The sequence below is a fragment of the Culicoides brevitarsis genome, chromosome 3 (genome assembly GCF_036172545.1).
Source record: "Culicoides brevitarsis isolate CSIRO-B50_1 chromosome 3, AGI_CSIRO_Cbre_v1, whole genome shotgun sequence".
NCBI lineage: Eukaryota > Metazoa > Arthropoda > Insecta > Diptera > Ceratopogonidae > Culicoides > Culicoides brevitarsis.
Window position 1 is genome coordinate 8,894,681 of NC_087087.1, and position 17,267 is coordinate 8,911,947.

Here is a 17,267-nt window from a genome sequence, read left to right on the forward strand (position 1 = left end):
TTTTTTTTGTGTGAAATTAATTAATCTGCTATTTGATTTTTTTTTATTTTTATTTGTGTGGGACGATATAATTTTATTTTAGAAAAATAATAATAATAATTAGATTAACAATTACATAACTAAGTTTTTTTTTAATAGAAAGAAAAAACAAACAAGAAACAATCAATCAATCATATTTTTTTAATCCTATGCATTTTTTTTTTATATATTAATTAATGATAAAAAGTTACTCTTCTCTGTTATTTATTAATTGATTTTTTTTTTTATTATTATTTTTATTTTTTGTGAACGTGATTAAAAACTTAATAAATCAAAATAAAATTGATATCCGCACGAATCAAACTCGCTATATTTAATTTAAATTTTTTTCTTAAGTATTTTTTTGAACTTTTTTTCATTTTTTTAATGCATTTTTTCATTTTCTTTTTTTTATTTCATTTCATTTATCAACTACCACAACTTTTTATATATATAATAATAATTTTTATGTATTTTACGCTACTTTTTCAAAGTTTTTTTCTTTTTTTGTTGTTTTTCTTTTTATATATTGTTGTATATATGCACTTAAATATTATATCAAAAAATATCATATGATTCATATGTCTGTTGGTTATTTTTTTTTAATTATTATTTATTTAATTAAATCGATTTTTTTATTACTTTTTATTTTTTTTAGTATGTAGTAGACCCTATATAAGTTTACAGCGCTTGATATATGTTTAATTAAATTTTTTCACGCAACATTTTGATTTGATAATTAAAAAAAAATATTTTTTTAAAAAATTCGTTTTTTTTAAGCTTCGAAATTTTTTTTAACGTTCCTGCTTGATTTTAAATATTTTTTTAAAATATATTTTTTGTGTTTTTTGAAAGACCGTCTAATTAACAGGTACTAAATAATATAGTACTTTCGATTTTTTTTTATTTTTTTCTTTGAAGAAATGCAAGGGCAATAATATGTGGTAAGGAGAGGGGATTTAAGCAATAACGCCTTAAAATTACAAAACTTTAATGGTTAAAAATCTAATTTTTTATGTACATTTTTTTTATTTTTGTGTTTGACTTGTTTGTGGAAATTTGTCTTAATTTTCCGTTTGTTTTTATTTTTTTTTTTGTTTTTAATAAAATATGAAAGTTTTTTTTTTTTGTATAAGATTGCTCAAATATATTTTATTTTTATATTATTTATATCAAATCAAAACTCGTACGAAAGTAAGTTTCACAGTGATTTGTTGATAATAATTAAATTAATGATTATAACATGTAAATTTAAAGTTACAACAAAAAAAATATATAAATGATGAAAAATTTGTTTTTTTTTTTGCAATAATAATTTTTGGCACTATTTCTGAAATTTTGTTGTATTTTTTGTGTGTTTCTCACGTTATCTCGCAAACAAATTTTTATCGACTAAATTTTGATTAAATATTTGCTTTAAAAAAAATAATAAATGTTAAACATAGTTATCTTTAAATAAATTGTAGCGAAAAAGTAAATGATAAATTTTGTGTATGGCGATAATTTTTTTTTGTTTTGTGTGAAAGTGTTGCTCTTTATTACGCTTGATTGGTGCTTGATTGACCTTTTTGTTGTTGTTGCTGCTGTTGTTGATTATTACTGTTTCCCTGTTTGTTGCCCGAATTGCGTCCCGCCTTTTGGGGTCGTGATCCGAACGAGCCAGCGCGATATCTCGAGGAATTTGAAGCGTTTACCGTACGATTGCCAAATGATCCAGCCCTGAAATGGTAAAATTTTGTTAATTTTTTTTAAATTTTTAAAATTATTTAAATTATTTTTGAAAAATCAATTAATTTAATTTTTAATCTAAAGAAAAAACCTTAAATTAACTTTTAATCGAAAATTTTTTCTTACCTTTGACGATTAGCTTCAGCCTTTGCTGCTTTTGGTAAGTCATTTCCCGTTGTCTCGACACTTCCTTCACTTTCTGACATGCTTCGGTGACGCCGTTTGCTCGCCACAGAATTTAGTTCGCCAACACCTTGTAACATCTCGTTGATTTGAGGTTCCTCGACACGGAAATCCTCGATAGTTTTGAATTTGGACAAGTACTCGGCGAGTTTTGGATCAACTTCGAGCTTTTGACTGTTTTTGTAGTACTTCAAGAAGGCCCAAAATTTCTCCAAGCCATACAATTGTCCTAAAAATAGAAAAATTTGAAGTTAAAAAATTTATTTTTTAAATTTTTAGATTTTTCTTAATTTTAACAATAAAATTAATTAATAATAAAAATTATAAAAAAAAACATGTCAGATTTTTTCGTATAATTTTTGATGAATTTAGTTTAAATGTTTAAAGAATTTTTGTAATTTTTTGCTCTGCATACAAGAATATTTTTCATAAAATTTCTAAAAATACTTTAAATTTTTTTTAATTTTCAAAGATTTATTTTCTTAATTTTAAACTTGAAAATTTTTCAAAAAAAAAAAAAAAAATAAATAAATAATGAAATTTAAAATAAATTATAATTTAATTAATTTGTAAATTTTTCTTTCATAAAAATTTATATATTTTTTTTTTTATAAAAATTTATATATTTTTTTTATAAAAATTATTAAATTTTTACTTGAAAGTTTAAGTTTTTTTTAATTTAATTTTTTTATTTGAAAAACAATTTTAAAAAATGATAAAAAATAAATTAAATTATGTAAATTGCAAATTATAAAAATTTTGAAACGTTAAATTAATTTAAATAAATATTTATTTAATTCATAAAATTAAATAATATAAAATTATTTAATTTAATTTAAAATTCTTCTTAAAAAATTTTTATTTTTTTTGTCTTTTTTTTTCTTAATATTTTTTTTTATTTTTTTAAAAATTGTTTTTAATAAAAAAGTTTAAATTTAATTTTTTTAAAAATAAAATTTTAAATAAATTGTAGAAGAAAAAAAAGTTACCTTGTTCATAATCCCTCATCGTTTCCGTTTGGAAGTCCTCATACAATTGCGCGCGATATTTCTTCTCCAAGCCATACGAGTAGAAGCGGAACAAGCATTCGAGCCCGTACCGGAAACCCTGTCCCGCATCCTCAATTGCCAAATTACGGAATTCCTCGTACATGTTCTTATTGAAATTTTCTCGTAAGAAAAATGACCAAAACCGGAACAGCGTGTTCATCTCTTGCGATTGTCCCGAACCTAACCGTTTGCGTTCCTTCAAACAGCGGCTGCGATATTTGCCATACGCTTGCTGCGTAAAGTTGTTCTCCTTGAGCAAATAGTGTGATGGATGCTGGAAATTGGGAAGACTTTGTGGCACGCTCCCGTAACTGCTGCCTGCGGGACTTGTGCCTGCCGAACTACCGATACTCGAGGTACGCGGACGATGTTCAACGGCATCCAGGACCCATCCGATGTGACATTCGACCGGCGGATTTGCCGAATGACGCGTTTTGCGTTTGCGAGGCGTAATCGGATCGATCGGATCGTCTTTGCTGACGGCAAAGAAACGTGCGCGTCGCCCACTTGGTCGCTTCGATGGCGAAAACGCATCGACAAATGTGGAGGGCGGCGGCGGTGGCACTTCTTGATTCACAATTTTTGGTGGTTTCGGAACAATTTTGTCGAATTGCTCCTGCGTGATAAGGTTAACAGTCTTGTAGTTGGTAACACGAGGATCCTTGGTGACTAAATTCTCTTCGTAGTTGTACAGTCCATCGTTGATGATTTGCTCCAAGTCTTGCGAAATTTTGGTGCGTGTAGTCCAATCGCCCGTACGATCGTATCCGTCGTGCTTCAGGGGACGCGAACGCACTTGCGTGACAATCAGAATCTTGTTGACATCGCAATCGGGCAACTCAAAGTCAGACTCGTCATCATCCTCGAAGTTGTCGGTGAAGTGATTGACGCGCCCAGTTCGTGGCATATCGATTTCCTCGTCAAACTGGAAATCAAGCTCTTCCTTTTCGTTTCCCATTTTGGCATTTCCCGCATTTTCCTGCGACTGCTGAGGTTGTTGTTGCTTATTTTGCGATTTTTGAGCAGTTTCCTTCGATTTTTTGCTGTTTCCGGCTTGATTGCTGCTCGTTGAAGGCACAGGCGTGCGTTCCTTCTCCCCCTTTGGGTTCTTGGAACGACGCTTTACTTCCTTCCATAAGTTGCTATCTTGTTCAGTGTTTTGTGCGGCTCCGTTACTCGATGATTTTCCTGTGTGTGTGGCATCATCCCCCTTAACGGAGCCATCCGCGTTTTTTGAACCGGTCACATTTTGCGCCACTTTTGCTTTCTCAGGTACGAATTCTGGCACGTTGGGGTTCAGGGATTCATCGACGAGAGCAGCAGCTGCGGCGACGGCATTTTCCGAGGCATTTCGAGATACTTTGTCGCTGGTTTCTTTCACATTTTCCGCGTTCGAATTGAATTTTCGCAGAACGGGAGGCGGCGGTATGCCCGAAAGTATTGTCGAGGCAACCGTTGGCACGGCAATGGGATTTCCGGGCAAATGTACGGGCGACATGTCGTTGTGCCCCGAAATGACGGGCGGTTGAATGTTCGAATTGACTGGCTTGAGGACGACGTCGTTGGCGATGGGCCATTTCGTTGGATCGACTTTGGCGCGAACCTTGAAGTTGTTGACGAGCTCCAAGTGCTCGGAATCTTTTACGGCTTCAATGATGAGCGCGACATCGGTACTTAGCGCTTGTACGCGATGGAAGGAGGCAATTAGCGTTACGGGCAGGAAACCTTCGGGATCCATTTTGCGACGCAGGAAAAAGTCACGGTTCAAGTTTTCTTCGCTGAAATAGTATTCTCTGAAAAAAAATTGAAAAAAATTAATCAAAAAATTAAATTTTAGATTTAAAAAAAAAATTATAAATTTTAAAAATTTTATTAGCAAAAATTTTTTCTATTATTTTAGATCTTAAAATATTATTTGAGAAAATTTTAAAGAATTTCGTATCAATTTTTAAGATTTTTAAAATTCTTGAAAATTCTTAACATTTTTCAAAGGAATATTTTAATGAAAAATATTTTAATAATTTTCTCATATACCTATTTTGAGAATTTTAATTTTCCTACATATATTTTTTACATTTCAAATTCAAGAAAAAAAGATAAAATTTAAAAATAATTTTTTCAAAGAAAATTGATTTTGTCTTCCTTTTTTAATTTTTTTTTTCTTATAAAATTTGATGAAAATTATAAATTAAGGAATCGTAAATTATTTTTCGCTAATTTTTATCTTTTTAATAATAATTTTTCTTTAAGAATTTTTTATTTATTTTTTAATTAATTTTTTTTTTAATTTTTTTAATTTTTTTAAATTAAAATATAAAAATTTATTTTCTAAAATTTTTCAAATAATTAATTTAAAAATTTTGAGAATTTATTTAATTTTATAAATAAAATAAAATTTTAAAAAAATCTTTAAATTAAATTTTTTAAAAATTTTAAAACGTTTTACTTTGATTTTTTGCTAAAATTTTGTTAAAAAAAAAAAAAAATTTGTTAAAAAAAATGAAAAATTGAAAAGTTAAATAATTCAAGTTAAAAATTATAAAAAAAAATCTTAATAATTTTACATTTTTTTTCTCGTAATTTTTCAAAATTTCATTAAAATTAAATTTCATAAAAATTCAAAATTCTTCTAATTTTTGCTGTTTCGAATGAAAAATAAAATAATTGAAGTTCATTAAGCTCAAGAAAATAAAATATTTAATTTTTTTTTTGGAAATTTAAAAATAATTGGAGTAAAAATTAAAAACTTTGAATTTTTAAATTAAATTTAACTTAAAATTTTGATAAAACGTGAAACATTTTTGCTAATTAAAAAAAAAAATTTACTCACATTTGCTTTTGAATGCAGTCCTTAATACTAGTCGACACCATATTAAATAACGGAGCACCATTATAGTAATAGGTTCCCATGTAAGGCATCATGTATGGCGTTTGATCGCCGCTCGTGCTATTTGGCGTCTTGGCACCTGCACTGCGTGCATGCGAATATTCCTGATGGGCGCCGCCGCGTTCGCCACGCGTTTCGTTATTGCTGCGTGCGTTGCGTTCATTGCGCGACGATAAATGCGATCGAGCACCGTGTCGTGCGGGACGTCTTTCACTATTATTGCCGGAACGAGGCGCAGGGCGACTACTACGTGTTTCGTTGCGTCGTTGCTGATCCGCGGGATCCGAACGCCAACTTCCTCCGTTGCTCGTTTCGCTGCGACGCGGAGCTGGACGATAACGTGAATTGCGTGGCGGACGACTATCGTAGTACTCGTCGTCATATTCCTCATTTCGTCGCGTAGATCGACGAGGCGGCGAACGACGTTCACGTCGACGATCCGGTTTCGGCAAATCAATGGGCAAGGGAACCCAATTTTTGCCGCCTTTTTGGATCTTTTTGTTTTCTTTGTTGCCATTTCCGCCGCTCGTGTTGCCATCGTCAGAATTTCCGGCGTCATCCATGTTTTGGGACTTGGGAGCTGTCGTTGGCGATGCGACACCATTCACTTTTACGTCTTTGTTGGCAACTTCCTTTACCGGGGAATTGCGTGCCTGCGGTACAGGCGATGATTTTTTGGTATTGGATTCGGCGGCAGTCGCATTAGCATTTGTGGATTGATTGTTGGCAGCATTTTTCTCAGCTGTTTCTTGACCGAGAGAGGGCCAATCGACAGCATCCGTGAAATCACTAGCCTGCAAATAAAAAAATTAAATTATATTAAAAATTAATAATTTTCATAAAAATTAATTAAAAAACTAAATTTTTTGAACTAAAAAAATATATATTTTTTTTAATTAAATTTATTTGAATTAATTTAATTTTATTAAATATAATTTAAATTTAATTAAAATAATTTTAATTATTTTTTTAAATTCAATAAATTATTTTGATTTTTTCAATTTTTAAAATTTTAAATCACTTTTTCATTAAAAATTATTAATTTGATTTTATCATTTTTTTTTGTTTTTCAGTTTTAAAAAATTTTAATTTTTTTTATTTTAGTTTTAATTAAATTTATTTGAAGTTATTTTTATTTTTATTAATTAATTTAAATTTTAAATTAATAAATTAAATTTTTAAAATTAATAAATTAATTATTATTTTTTCATTATTTTTAAATAATTTTTTAATATTTAATTTTTTAAATTATTTATCAATTTTTTAAAATTCAAACGTACCTTTTGCAAATTATTTTGATTTTGTGGACGACGTTTATTTGGTGCTTGTGTATTTCCCTTGACAACTTTTTGTTCATCTGTGTGAGCAGTTTCTACAAAAAAACACAAAAAATTAATATTTTTCTGTGAAAAAATCACAAAAAATCAACAAACCTTTTTTATTTACATTCGATGGCTTCGTTTGTGACTTGAGCGGGACTTTTTCCTTGACAACGTTCGCAGTGCTAATTTCCTCCTTTTTGGGCGCCTGTGCATTCGACTGATGATGATGATGATCCTTTCGTTGTGTTTGTTGATTTTGATTTAAATCCTCAGCTGGCGGCGGAGGAGTTTGGATCTAAAAAGAAAAAAAAACATTTTAATAAGAAATTCATAAAAATCCGATTAAAATTCAGAAAAAAGGAAAGGAAAAGCATAAATTTAAGACATTTTTGCCTTGACTCGATTTTATTATTTTTTTTCTTTTTAACGACAACCGGTAAATTTTTTTTTGTTTTTTTTTCTCTCACTCTCATTTAGAATTGTTGACGCAAATTCAATGGACAAATAATGAATGGGTAAGTTTTTCTGCGAACTAAATATCTAAATAACGTGATTTAACAATAAAAAGTAAAGCAGAAAGTCAAGGTTACCGCACGTTTTGTTATTATGTGAGTGCGTTCATGTAGAAAATGATAAATGCCAAGAAGAGTTTACAAAAAAAAAATGAAACAAATGTGTTAACTGAAAATGTTAGAATTTTTCATTCAATCATCAGAGACACATTTTTAAAAATTTTCGAAAATAAAAATATACAAATTTTCGAAAATTCGAAATTAATTTCGAAAATTTTAGTTTTTTTTACAAATTGATGATTAAAATTTTAAAAAAATATTAAAAATAATTTTTTTACTAAAAATGGTTAATTTCATTTATTTTTCTTTAAAATTTTTAGTTTCAGTCAAAATTTCGAAGAATTTCGAATTTTCGAAAATGTTTCTTTAATAAAAACTTTTTTCATAGACAAATAAATTGTTAAAGAAAAATTATAGAAAATCTAAAAAAAAATATTCTTAAAAAAAATTTTTTTTCGAAATCGAATTTTTGAAAATTTGAATATCTGATTTTCGAAAATTTAAATATCTGATTTTCGAAAATTTGAATATCTGATTTTCGAAAATTTTATTTATTTATTTCAAAATTCGAAAATTATTTAAATTAATGAAAAATTAAGCAAAAAATAATTAAAAAATTTTAATTTCATGTAAAAATTTGGACACCTTCATTACTTTACATTGTTCACGATAATAACTCAACGCAAAAAAAAACTTTAAATTCACAAGCAATTATATCTTATCTCTCACACTTTATTGCACCTGTAGCGCGGAGGTGTGTGTGCACTTCGTCGCATTATGTAACACGAACTCAACTCTTTTTAAGTCCATCGTAAAGTTTATTCAACTCTTGCATTTATTTATTTAAAATTATCGCGAACTGGTTTCGTTGATCTTGACTTGAAAATATATCGTCCAAAGTATTTCGTTACATCAACACATTTTTTTTTAATTTTTTTGTTTAAATATAGAAAAAAACACTCTTGTTTGGCAAAAAGTTCATTACGTACGAAAATATTTATTTTTAAGTCTGTCAATTATTATTTAATATTTATTTAGGCATGAAAACTCGTGATTTCAATTTTTTTCTAATTTTAAGATTAATTTGAATCTAATAATGCATCGATTTGTCATCTTCGTGTAAATTTTATAAAAATATCTTGGGTGCCTTTCGAAATTCCGACTCGTATAAACATTTTTTTGGCAACTATTAATAGAATTTATTAATGAACTTTAAAATTGTGTTTTTTGTGCGATCAACGAAAGAGAGAGTTCTCAAACATCTGATTGAATGTCAATGGAGACGACTTGCATTTTATAAAAAAAATTAATAATTTTTTTTTTAAATTTAAATAATAAAATAAATGTAAAATTAATTAAAATAATTAATTAAATTAATTTTTTTTTATTTTTAAATTTTTTTAAATAGAAAAAATAAATTTAATTAATTTAAAAAATATTTTTTTAAATAAAAAAAAATTAAAAATAAAAAATAAAGATGCACATGTCAGACATCAAAGCGACAAATAAATTTAATTCATTAAAAAAAAAACAAGTTTTCTGATCTAATAAAATTATTTTTTTAATTCGACTTTTCGATAGCAACAATACCTGTTGCTCGTCTGTTTCCTTGGCAGAAAGTCATAAAAATTGTAAATATTTTTTTTTATTTAAATTTATTTAAATGCAAAAACTATCCTTATCAACTCCTCGTAAAAGTTGTTGGGCGTTGTTGTAAAAATGTGCAAAGAACTGGTTAGAGTGGTTTTTTTTTCAATTCAACACTCTCTTGTCCGTTCATTTTATTTATTTTGCCTTTGTTATAAATATTTTATGTTTGTATTGCTAATATAATAAATGCACCACAGAAGACTCGAAATCTGTAAAAAAAAATAACTAAAATCTACACACACATGCGAACACATGAACATGAAGGTCGAATACCATTCTACTACATTGCAAGTTTGTATGCAAGTTAGACGCTAATGTTCGATCTATTTTGTTTGACAAAAATGTTTGAATATTTTGTTTAGTTTTAGGCAGAGTTGATTAATGAAAAATTTTCATAATTTTATTAAATTTTCGATTTTTTTAATTTTAAAAATATTTTTAAAAATTTTTATTATTTTTTTTTAGATAAAAATTGGATACAAAAAATATTTTTTTGTTTAAATATTTGCATTTTGAGGTAAAAATTCGTAAATGTCAATTCAAAAAATGACCGTTAAAAATTTTTGAAATTAAAAATAATTTTTTTTATGATTATTAATTTAAAATTAAAAAAAAAAATAAATGAGTAATTGCTTAGTAATAAAAATTAATTTATATAAAATTATAAGAAAATTAAATTAATAATTTTAATTAAATTACAAAAAATCATTAAATTAAATCAGAAGTTTTATTTCAATAAAAATTTTTTTTGTTATTTTAAATTTCTAATTTATTTTAAAATTATTTATTATTTTCATAAAAAGAAAAAAAAATATTTTTAAATTTTTAAAAGCAATAATTTTTTAAAAATAATTTTAAATTCGAAGGTTTTTCAATAAAAAATTGTTAAAATTTCAAAAATAAAAGTCAAACAGCTTTAAAAAATAACTAAATAATTTAAAATTAAATTAAAATAATTTCAATTAAAAATTTAATTAAATTAATTTAATAATGAAAAATTTAATTTTACTCATAAAATTTTCTTCTAAAAAGATTAATAAATGTTTAAAAAATATGAAAAAAAAAATCATAAAATTACTTAAAAATTTTTCAAATAAAAATTCATGAAAAAAATCTAAAACATTTTTCCCCATCGCTTCAGCCTAACAAATTTTATTTAAATTAAATATTTAAATACGAAGAATAATGACCTTGACAAACAACGATCGTATCAAAACTTGATAGATAAGACGATAACTGGTCTAAAAAGAAGATTTAATTCACATAAATGGAGACGACTTGTTATTTCATTAAATTTCTTCTTCATCTAATCACCGAGAAGAAAATAAATAAATAAAAAAAAGAAAAACAAAAGCTAACGAAATATTTATTTATAGAGCCAAGTCTCTCTTTTCGTCTGTGTGTTTGTATGTTTGTGTCACAAACAACAACACAAGAAATTTTGAATAGTTTTACGCACTCTGATTTTACTAACCAAGAACTTCGTTGAGGAATGAAAAACAAAAAAAAAACTTGACTGAGTGAAAATCCTCATACCTGGGGTTGTTGTTGTGTCTCCGAATCAGACACGACTTCCAAATGCACCATTATGACTTTTTATTTATTATTTATTTATTTTTCGCTGCTGATGCAATTTGTTACAGTTTTCGATTACTTAATCAGTCAGCAGATTTTTATTATTATTTTATGGTTTAAATAAAAAATATTTTTTTTTAATAAATTTTTGCCATTTTTCAGTGAAATTTAATTTTTTTTAAAATTAAAAAATTAATTAAATAATTTTTTTTTAGATTTTTCACACAAAAAACCGTCCCGAGGTACGAAGCGGAGTTACAGGTGAGACCGTGCACACTCAAGAACGTTCCAACAAAAACTGAAAATTTTTCTCCGTACATGCGAAGTAAGTCTCGTGCACGTTACCTGCCTAGTCGTGTGTGTAATTTTTAACATTCATTCGTCTTTCGGTAAAATCCACACATTATACGTCTTTTTTTTTCATAAATTCAATAAAATAATTCTCGGTGCATGCAGCGCTGTATGTGCGAATGAAAAGTTGCTTCGGCACACCATTAACACATTAACACAGTGTCTAACTGCACAAATACCGAGTATTCTGGGTAGGCAAATATTTGTGTGAAATTTCTCTTTTGAGAGCCCTTTATTAGAAATTATGCTAATTTTGTGCTTTTTTTTCGTCGACGTCGACAATTGTGTGACACACACGTGCTTCGGTGTCCGAAAAAATTAAAAATTTGTAAAAAAAAAAATAAATAAAGACCAAAACTCGTTTTTTCTGCTGTACGAGCGACGAATCGACGTAGATTGGTAACTTATTCATGTGTGCTTGGTCAAAAGTGATCCCAAACGGATCCAAGGCAAGGTAGCTCGTATGCAACTTTTACTTTTTTTTTGTATTTCAAAATCTACGTTCTCTGCGGCAACAGCGAATTTTTGTGATAAAACGAATGAATGCACAAATACACGTCGAAATAGAGTAAAGAAACTGATAAGTTTGTCAAAATTTTTGTGGTTTTTGTGGACAACGGCGACGACGACAGTTTATCAGTTTTTAATGGTGTAATAATTTTCGTGTGTGCGTTATAGACAATTTTATTTGTACGTATTGATTGTCAAGTTTTTGTACGTAGTAAATTTTAAATTTATTTTTTGGACCAAAAAACAACTGATATTAGAGGTACGTTTAATACGTGGCATTCTTTGCTGTTTTTGCGTTACAGTACGTTTCGTTTTTTTCGTATGTGTGAGATTGGGAGTTTGCGGCGATTTTGTGAGAAAATTATAATTTATTTTTTGAATTTAATTTTTCGTTGATTATTAAATTAAATTATTTTTTATCAAAATAAAATAAAAGTATCTTTTAGTTAATTTAATTTTTATTATTTTTTTTAAATTTAGGCCGCTTAAATTAACTTTTTATTTTTTAAAAAATAAAAAAAAAATATTTTATTTAATTTAATTTTTATTATTTCTTTTTTTTTTTTTGGATTTAATTCAATTTATTATTAATTTATTTTTAAAATTAAAAATATTAATATTTAAAATAATTTTTAAATTATTTTTTGAAAATTTATTCAATTTTTAATAATTAAATTTAAATAAAAATTAAAAATATTAAATTATAATTTAAAATAAAAATCATTTTAGAAAAAGTATTTAAAAAAAATTTTTTTTAAATTTATTTTTCATTTTTTTTTGTAGCTTTTGAGCAAATCCGAAGGCTTAATATTTAAAAATTTTAATTTCTGTAAAAATAAAATGATAAAAGTTTTTTTTCTAAATTTCAAAAATTAATTTTATATTTTTATAAAAATTTATACATTTAAAAAAAAATTAATGTATAATTAAAAAAAAAATTAAGTTTCTTAAAAGATATTTAAAAAAAATAATTTTTTAAAATTGAAAAACATAAATCAAAATTAATTCATATGAAAGAACAAAATATCAAAAAACTTGAATTTTTTATTTTCTTTTTAATAAAATATTTAATACAATTTTTTAACATTTAAAAAAGAATTTTTGTTTTACTTAAAAATTACAAAAAATATGAATTTTTTTAAACTTAATTTTAGTTTAAATTTTTTTTAAATAAAAAATTTTATATTTAATAAAATAAATAAATAAATTAATTAATGATAACAAACAAAAATATTTTTTTTTATTCCATTTATTTTTTCATCGGTAGTTTTATTAAATTATTTTATTTATTTTTTTATCAAATTTTCTTTTTAAAAAATTAATTAATTTGATTATAATATTAAATTTATTAATTTATAATTTAAAATTATTTTTTTATTAAACTTATTATTTAATTAATTAAGTCCATTATTACTGAAGCAAAGTTTTAAAAAATTAAAAATTTAATAAAAAAAAATTATTTTAAATTCATGTTTGGTCCTTAAATTTGAAATCTCTCATGAATTATCAAAAAAATTGGAAATTTTTCTCACAAAATCCAACTTTCAAACTATTTAAAAAAAAATAAAAAAAAATCTCATAAACATTAAGTTATTTAATTTATCATGTGACGCTGGAGGGCTCGCCACTTGTGTAAATATTTTCGTCACTTCGCCTTGTCATGAAAATCCTCAAAGGTGTGAAATTTTTGTATAATCGTTGCAACCTTGACACTTGCTTGCAATCTTATCTTTATTCCTGTTGTTGATGTTCGTCGTCTCTTCAAACGAACAAACAAAAATTATTAATTAAAAATTTACGTCTAAAATTTCAGTCTGGAAGACATAATTATTGATAAGATCCCGATTCTCTACTACGTCGCAAGTCTCCTCTCTTTTTACGAGCAGGTACACGTAATCTCAAAAAATAAAATAAAATAAAAATCACATATGGCACACACACATGCGAGCATCGAAGAAATATTTATCTCAGAGTAGGTAAGTGAGTTGAGCTCTTTCCCCAACGATAAAAACTAAATAATTTGAATTCGTAACGAAAAAGTAAGACGACGACGACGATCGACAGTCTTGCTATTATTACAGCTGTTTTATATATAGCGAGTCCGTGTCATTTAAATATTATGCAATGCGACACGGTATAAATATATGTGATAATTTACAGAGCGAGAGACTCTGAGAGGCTTTTCGTCTCGCGAAACACAAAAAATTGTTAACGTTAAATTTGTTTTTTGTTTTTTTGGTGACTTTTCCAGGTAATAAACAAAGAGATTTTGTGACAATCGCGGCAATCACGGGTAATTGATGGTTACTTTTTATCAGTTATTGCTGTCATTAGGGGCAGTGATGGATGCAAGAGGGCAAAACATGCCTTAAAATTATTCAATTTTGTCAAAAATTATTAAATTTCATATTTCAAAGAATTTTAAAAATTATTTTTGACAGTTTTGATGACAGCTGTCAAATTTTTTGATTAAATGTTGAGTATAAAGGAAATTTAAAAATATTTTAAGAATATTTTATGTAAAAAATTTTCTGTGCACAAGAGCAGTTCAAAAAAAACTTAATTTTTTGCTATTTTATGACATTTGAAAGATGACAGCTGTCAAAATTTTTTTTGAAATCTCAAATTTTTAAAAACAAAAGCTTTTTAAAGCGATGTTTAGAGTTATTTTAGCCAATTTTAAATGTTTGAGCTCTAAAAATATTCAAATAGAGACATTTTGTGATAAATTTTGACGTTTGAAAAATGACAGCTGTCAAATTATCCATTTAAACGTCAGAATTTCTTAAAAATTTCAACTTAAAAAGATTTTGAAAAATATTTCTAACGTGTTTTTAACAAAGAAATTTAAAAAATGCCCAAAAATAACCATTTTTAGAAAGTTCACAAGATGACAGCTGTCAAAAAATTTGTTAAAACGTCAAATTTTCAAAAATTTCAAAGTTATTTTGTACTATCTTTGATCAAAATTATAAGAAAAAAGCTCAAAAACATTTGAAACTTGACTTTTGAGTAAAATTTATGACAGTTGACACTTGACAGATGTCAAAATTCTGTCAAAAACAAAATTTTAAGGATTTTTCATTAAATAATATTTTGATAATATAATTTAGGATAATATTTTAAAATTTTTTTGACAATTTAGAAGTGACAGCTGTCAAAATTTTTTAAAAACTTCAGTTTTTACTGAAAGAAGATAAAAATCTTGAAAAAAATTAATTCATGTTCAAATTAAGCAAATTTGCTTGAACATTTTTTAGAAAATTTTTTAAAATAAAATTTTTTTTGAAAATTCCTTTTAAAATTTTAATTTTTTATGCTTTTTTTATCAGTTTTAACTATTAAATGCCAAAAATTAATCGAAATGTTTTCAAATCAAGCTCAATTCCCGTCCCTGTCAAATTACTAAATTTAAAAAAAAAACTAAAACTCACCTTCCATGCATTAACTTTGGGCAAGGGCGCTTCAACGAATTTCTTTGGCGGTTGATTTTCCGCCTCCGACTTTTGCTGATCACTCGTATTACCCGACGACGAATCTACTGTCTCTTTATTTTCCGTTCCTGCTTGTTCCTTATTTGCCTCTTTATTGTTTTTCCTTTCTCGTCGCTTTCCTTTGCCTTTATTTTCCTTGTTGCCCGCATGTTCGGTTTGCGCTGCCGGAGCTCCGCCCGAACTACGTTTCGTGTCACGCGCTCGTTTCTTGGCACGTTGCTGTCCCTTTTTGTGCCCGATGACCGGCACAAAGCTCGAATCATCGTCATCGACTTCCTCGTTGGATGTGGGCACGTCGGGATCGTTCGTTGCCGGAGGCGCCGTCGTCGTCGTGGTTGTTGCTACTTCTTCGTCAGCTTTCATGACGGGATGTGGGTTTGGATGGCGAATGATGGGTTGAAGAGTTATTTGTTGCTTCTGCTTCTGAGGTTTACGGGATACGGGGCGTTAACACAGCATTTGCCTAGTTCTACAGATTTTTTTTTTTTGTTTAAAAAGTTTTTTTTTTATTTTTTTTTTCTTTTAAAGTCACTAAAGTCTCATTTTTCTTCCTTATCAGGATTTTTTTCGTGTTTTTTCTTGTGATTCACTGTTTTGCACTGTTTTTTTACGTTATCATCAGCAGCATAGCCAGCGCGAGAGAGAGCCAGCACATAACAACGTCGTAATTAGATCACACTTTGATGCTGTTGAGACGACACAACGAAAGAAGCATGGCACACAAGGACCGTGGATGTGTTATTTTTTCGTCTCTTGTGTGTTCTTCACTATACTTTTATATGTATATTATATCTTTTTTGTCACACTGATTGACTACTATTTTATTTTAACCTATATGTGTTAGTTTTTGGGTGCACCGTCGCTCTATGACATAATGAGAAATTTCATTGTAGCCAAAAAAAGGAAAATTTCGCGGAGGAAATTCAAATTTTTTTGGACACAATGTGATCGAGAAACGTTCGAGAATGGGAAATCACGTCGTCGTCGTACACACAACACGCAAAAAAAAATGTGTGGCAAAGAAGAAGAGGAGCTCGTCGTTGACAACGTCTCGTTCGCGATAATTTTTGCACGGAAAATTTGCGCTTCACAAAGTTATACAACGTCGTCAACTGATAAAAAAAATGTCACGATCACGATCCCCGGATGCGAAGTTACGTGTCGCGCCACCGTTTTCGACTCTCGAGCACCTTTTCACACACCATGCACTTGATAGCAGCACCCCGAAAGCACCGAGAAAAAGATTTGTGTGACGACTTTTTGGCGTTTCCCACGTCTTTAACGCGCACTTGCCACGCACTTCTCGATTGCCTGCGACCACGTTACACAAATACACTTTGCAATTGGGCGAGTTATCCGTGTTTTTGCAAGAACTTTTGCATTTTTTTGCTACAAAATCACCGAAATTACCTATAAAGAACCACGAGGAGTTGTGTGTGACGTTTTCGATCGTGAGGCGAATGAAAGTGATAAGGCCCGAGGCACAATTTTGCAGGGGAAATGTGACATGGGGGAGGGATTATCGTATGTCACGTACAGTGTGTGAGACATACATCATACGGAGCGTACGGAGATTGATGAATTAGCAAAAGGCGAATCTTTGGATTAGGCGTCGTTCATAAATGGCGTCTGAGAGTTTTTGAAAATATTTAAAATTTTGATCAATTTAAAATAGTGAAAAAGAAGAAATATTTAAAACCAGGACTGCAAAACTTATTAAGTCAAAAGAGAAAGTCAATAAAATTTGGCTTAAGTCAATTTAATTGACTTAATTAAAAATTGTTTTTTTGGAAAATTTTCAAAAAAAAAAATTTTTTTCTCATAATTTTATTGGAAATTCAAAAAATATTTAACCTTTGACTTATGTTAACTTTATGTTTACTTGAGCTTAAGTTTTTTTTCAAAAAACGATAAAGTCAAAATATTCA

At 27.6% G+C, this 17,267-nt stretch overlaps 1 protein-coding gene across 4 annotated transcripts; it reads right to left on the reverse strand.

The window, feature by feature from the left end:
- Positions 1-1,207: 1,207 nt before the first annotated feature.
- On the reverse strand, positions 1,208-16,793 carry LOC134835930 (la-related protein 1). Of its 4 annotated transcripts, none has more exons than XM_063850958.1 (8): positions 16,750-16,793; positions 15,280-16,203; positions 7,299-7,482; positions 7,146-7,237; positions 5,809-6,659; positions 2,919-4,771; positions 1,873-2,158; positions 1,208-1,737 (listed from the first exon to the last, which is right to left on the reverse strand). In XM_063850958.1, exons 2-8 carry the CDS (start codon positions 15,700-15,702, stop codon positions 1,557-1,559), a joined length of 3,870 nt encoding a protein of 1,289 aa, XP_063707028.1. In that variant the 5' UTR covers positions 15,703-16,203; positions 16,750-16,793; the 3' UTR covers positions 1,208-1,556. The 4 variants fall into 4 exon arrangements, with proteins under 4 accessions (XP_063707028.1, XP_063707026.1, XP_063707027.1 ...); XM_063850956.1 differs by having other exon boundaries at positions 16,640-16,782; XM_063850957.1 differs by having other exon boundaries at positions 16,633-16,774.
- Between the last annotated feature and the right edge of the window lie 474 nt (positions 16,794-17,267).

Excerpts from the sequence above, each read along its gene's own strand:
- LOC134835930 (XM_063850958.1), bottom strand. The coding sequence starts at position 15,702 with ATGAAAGCTGACGAAGAAGTAGCAACAACCACGACGACGACGGCGCCT. Across the intron at positions 7,483-15,279 it reads CCAAAGTTAATGCATGGAAG|ATCCAAACTCCTCCGCCGCC; the intron begins GTGAGTTTTAGT and ends TTTTCTTTTTAG. Across the intron at positions 2,159-2,918 it reads GATGAGGGATTATGAACAAG|GACAATTGTATGGCTTGGAG; the intron begins GTAACTTTTTTT and ends TTCTATTTTTAG.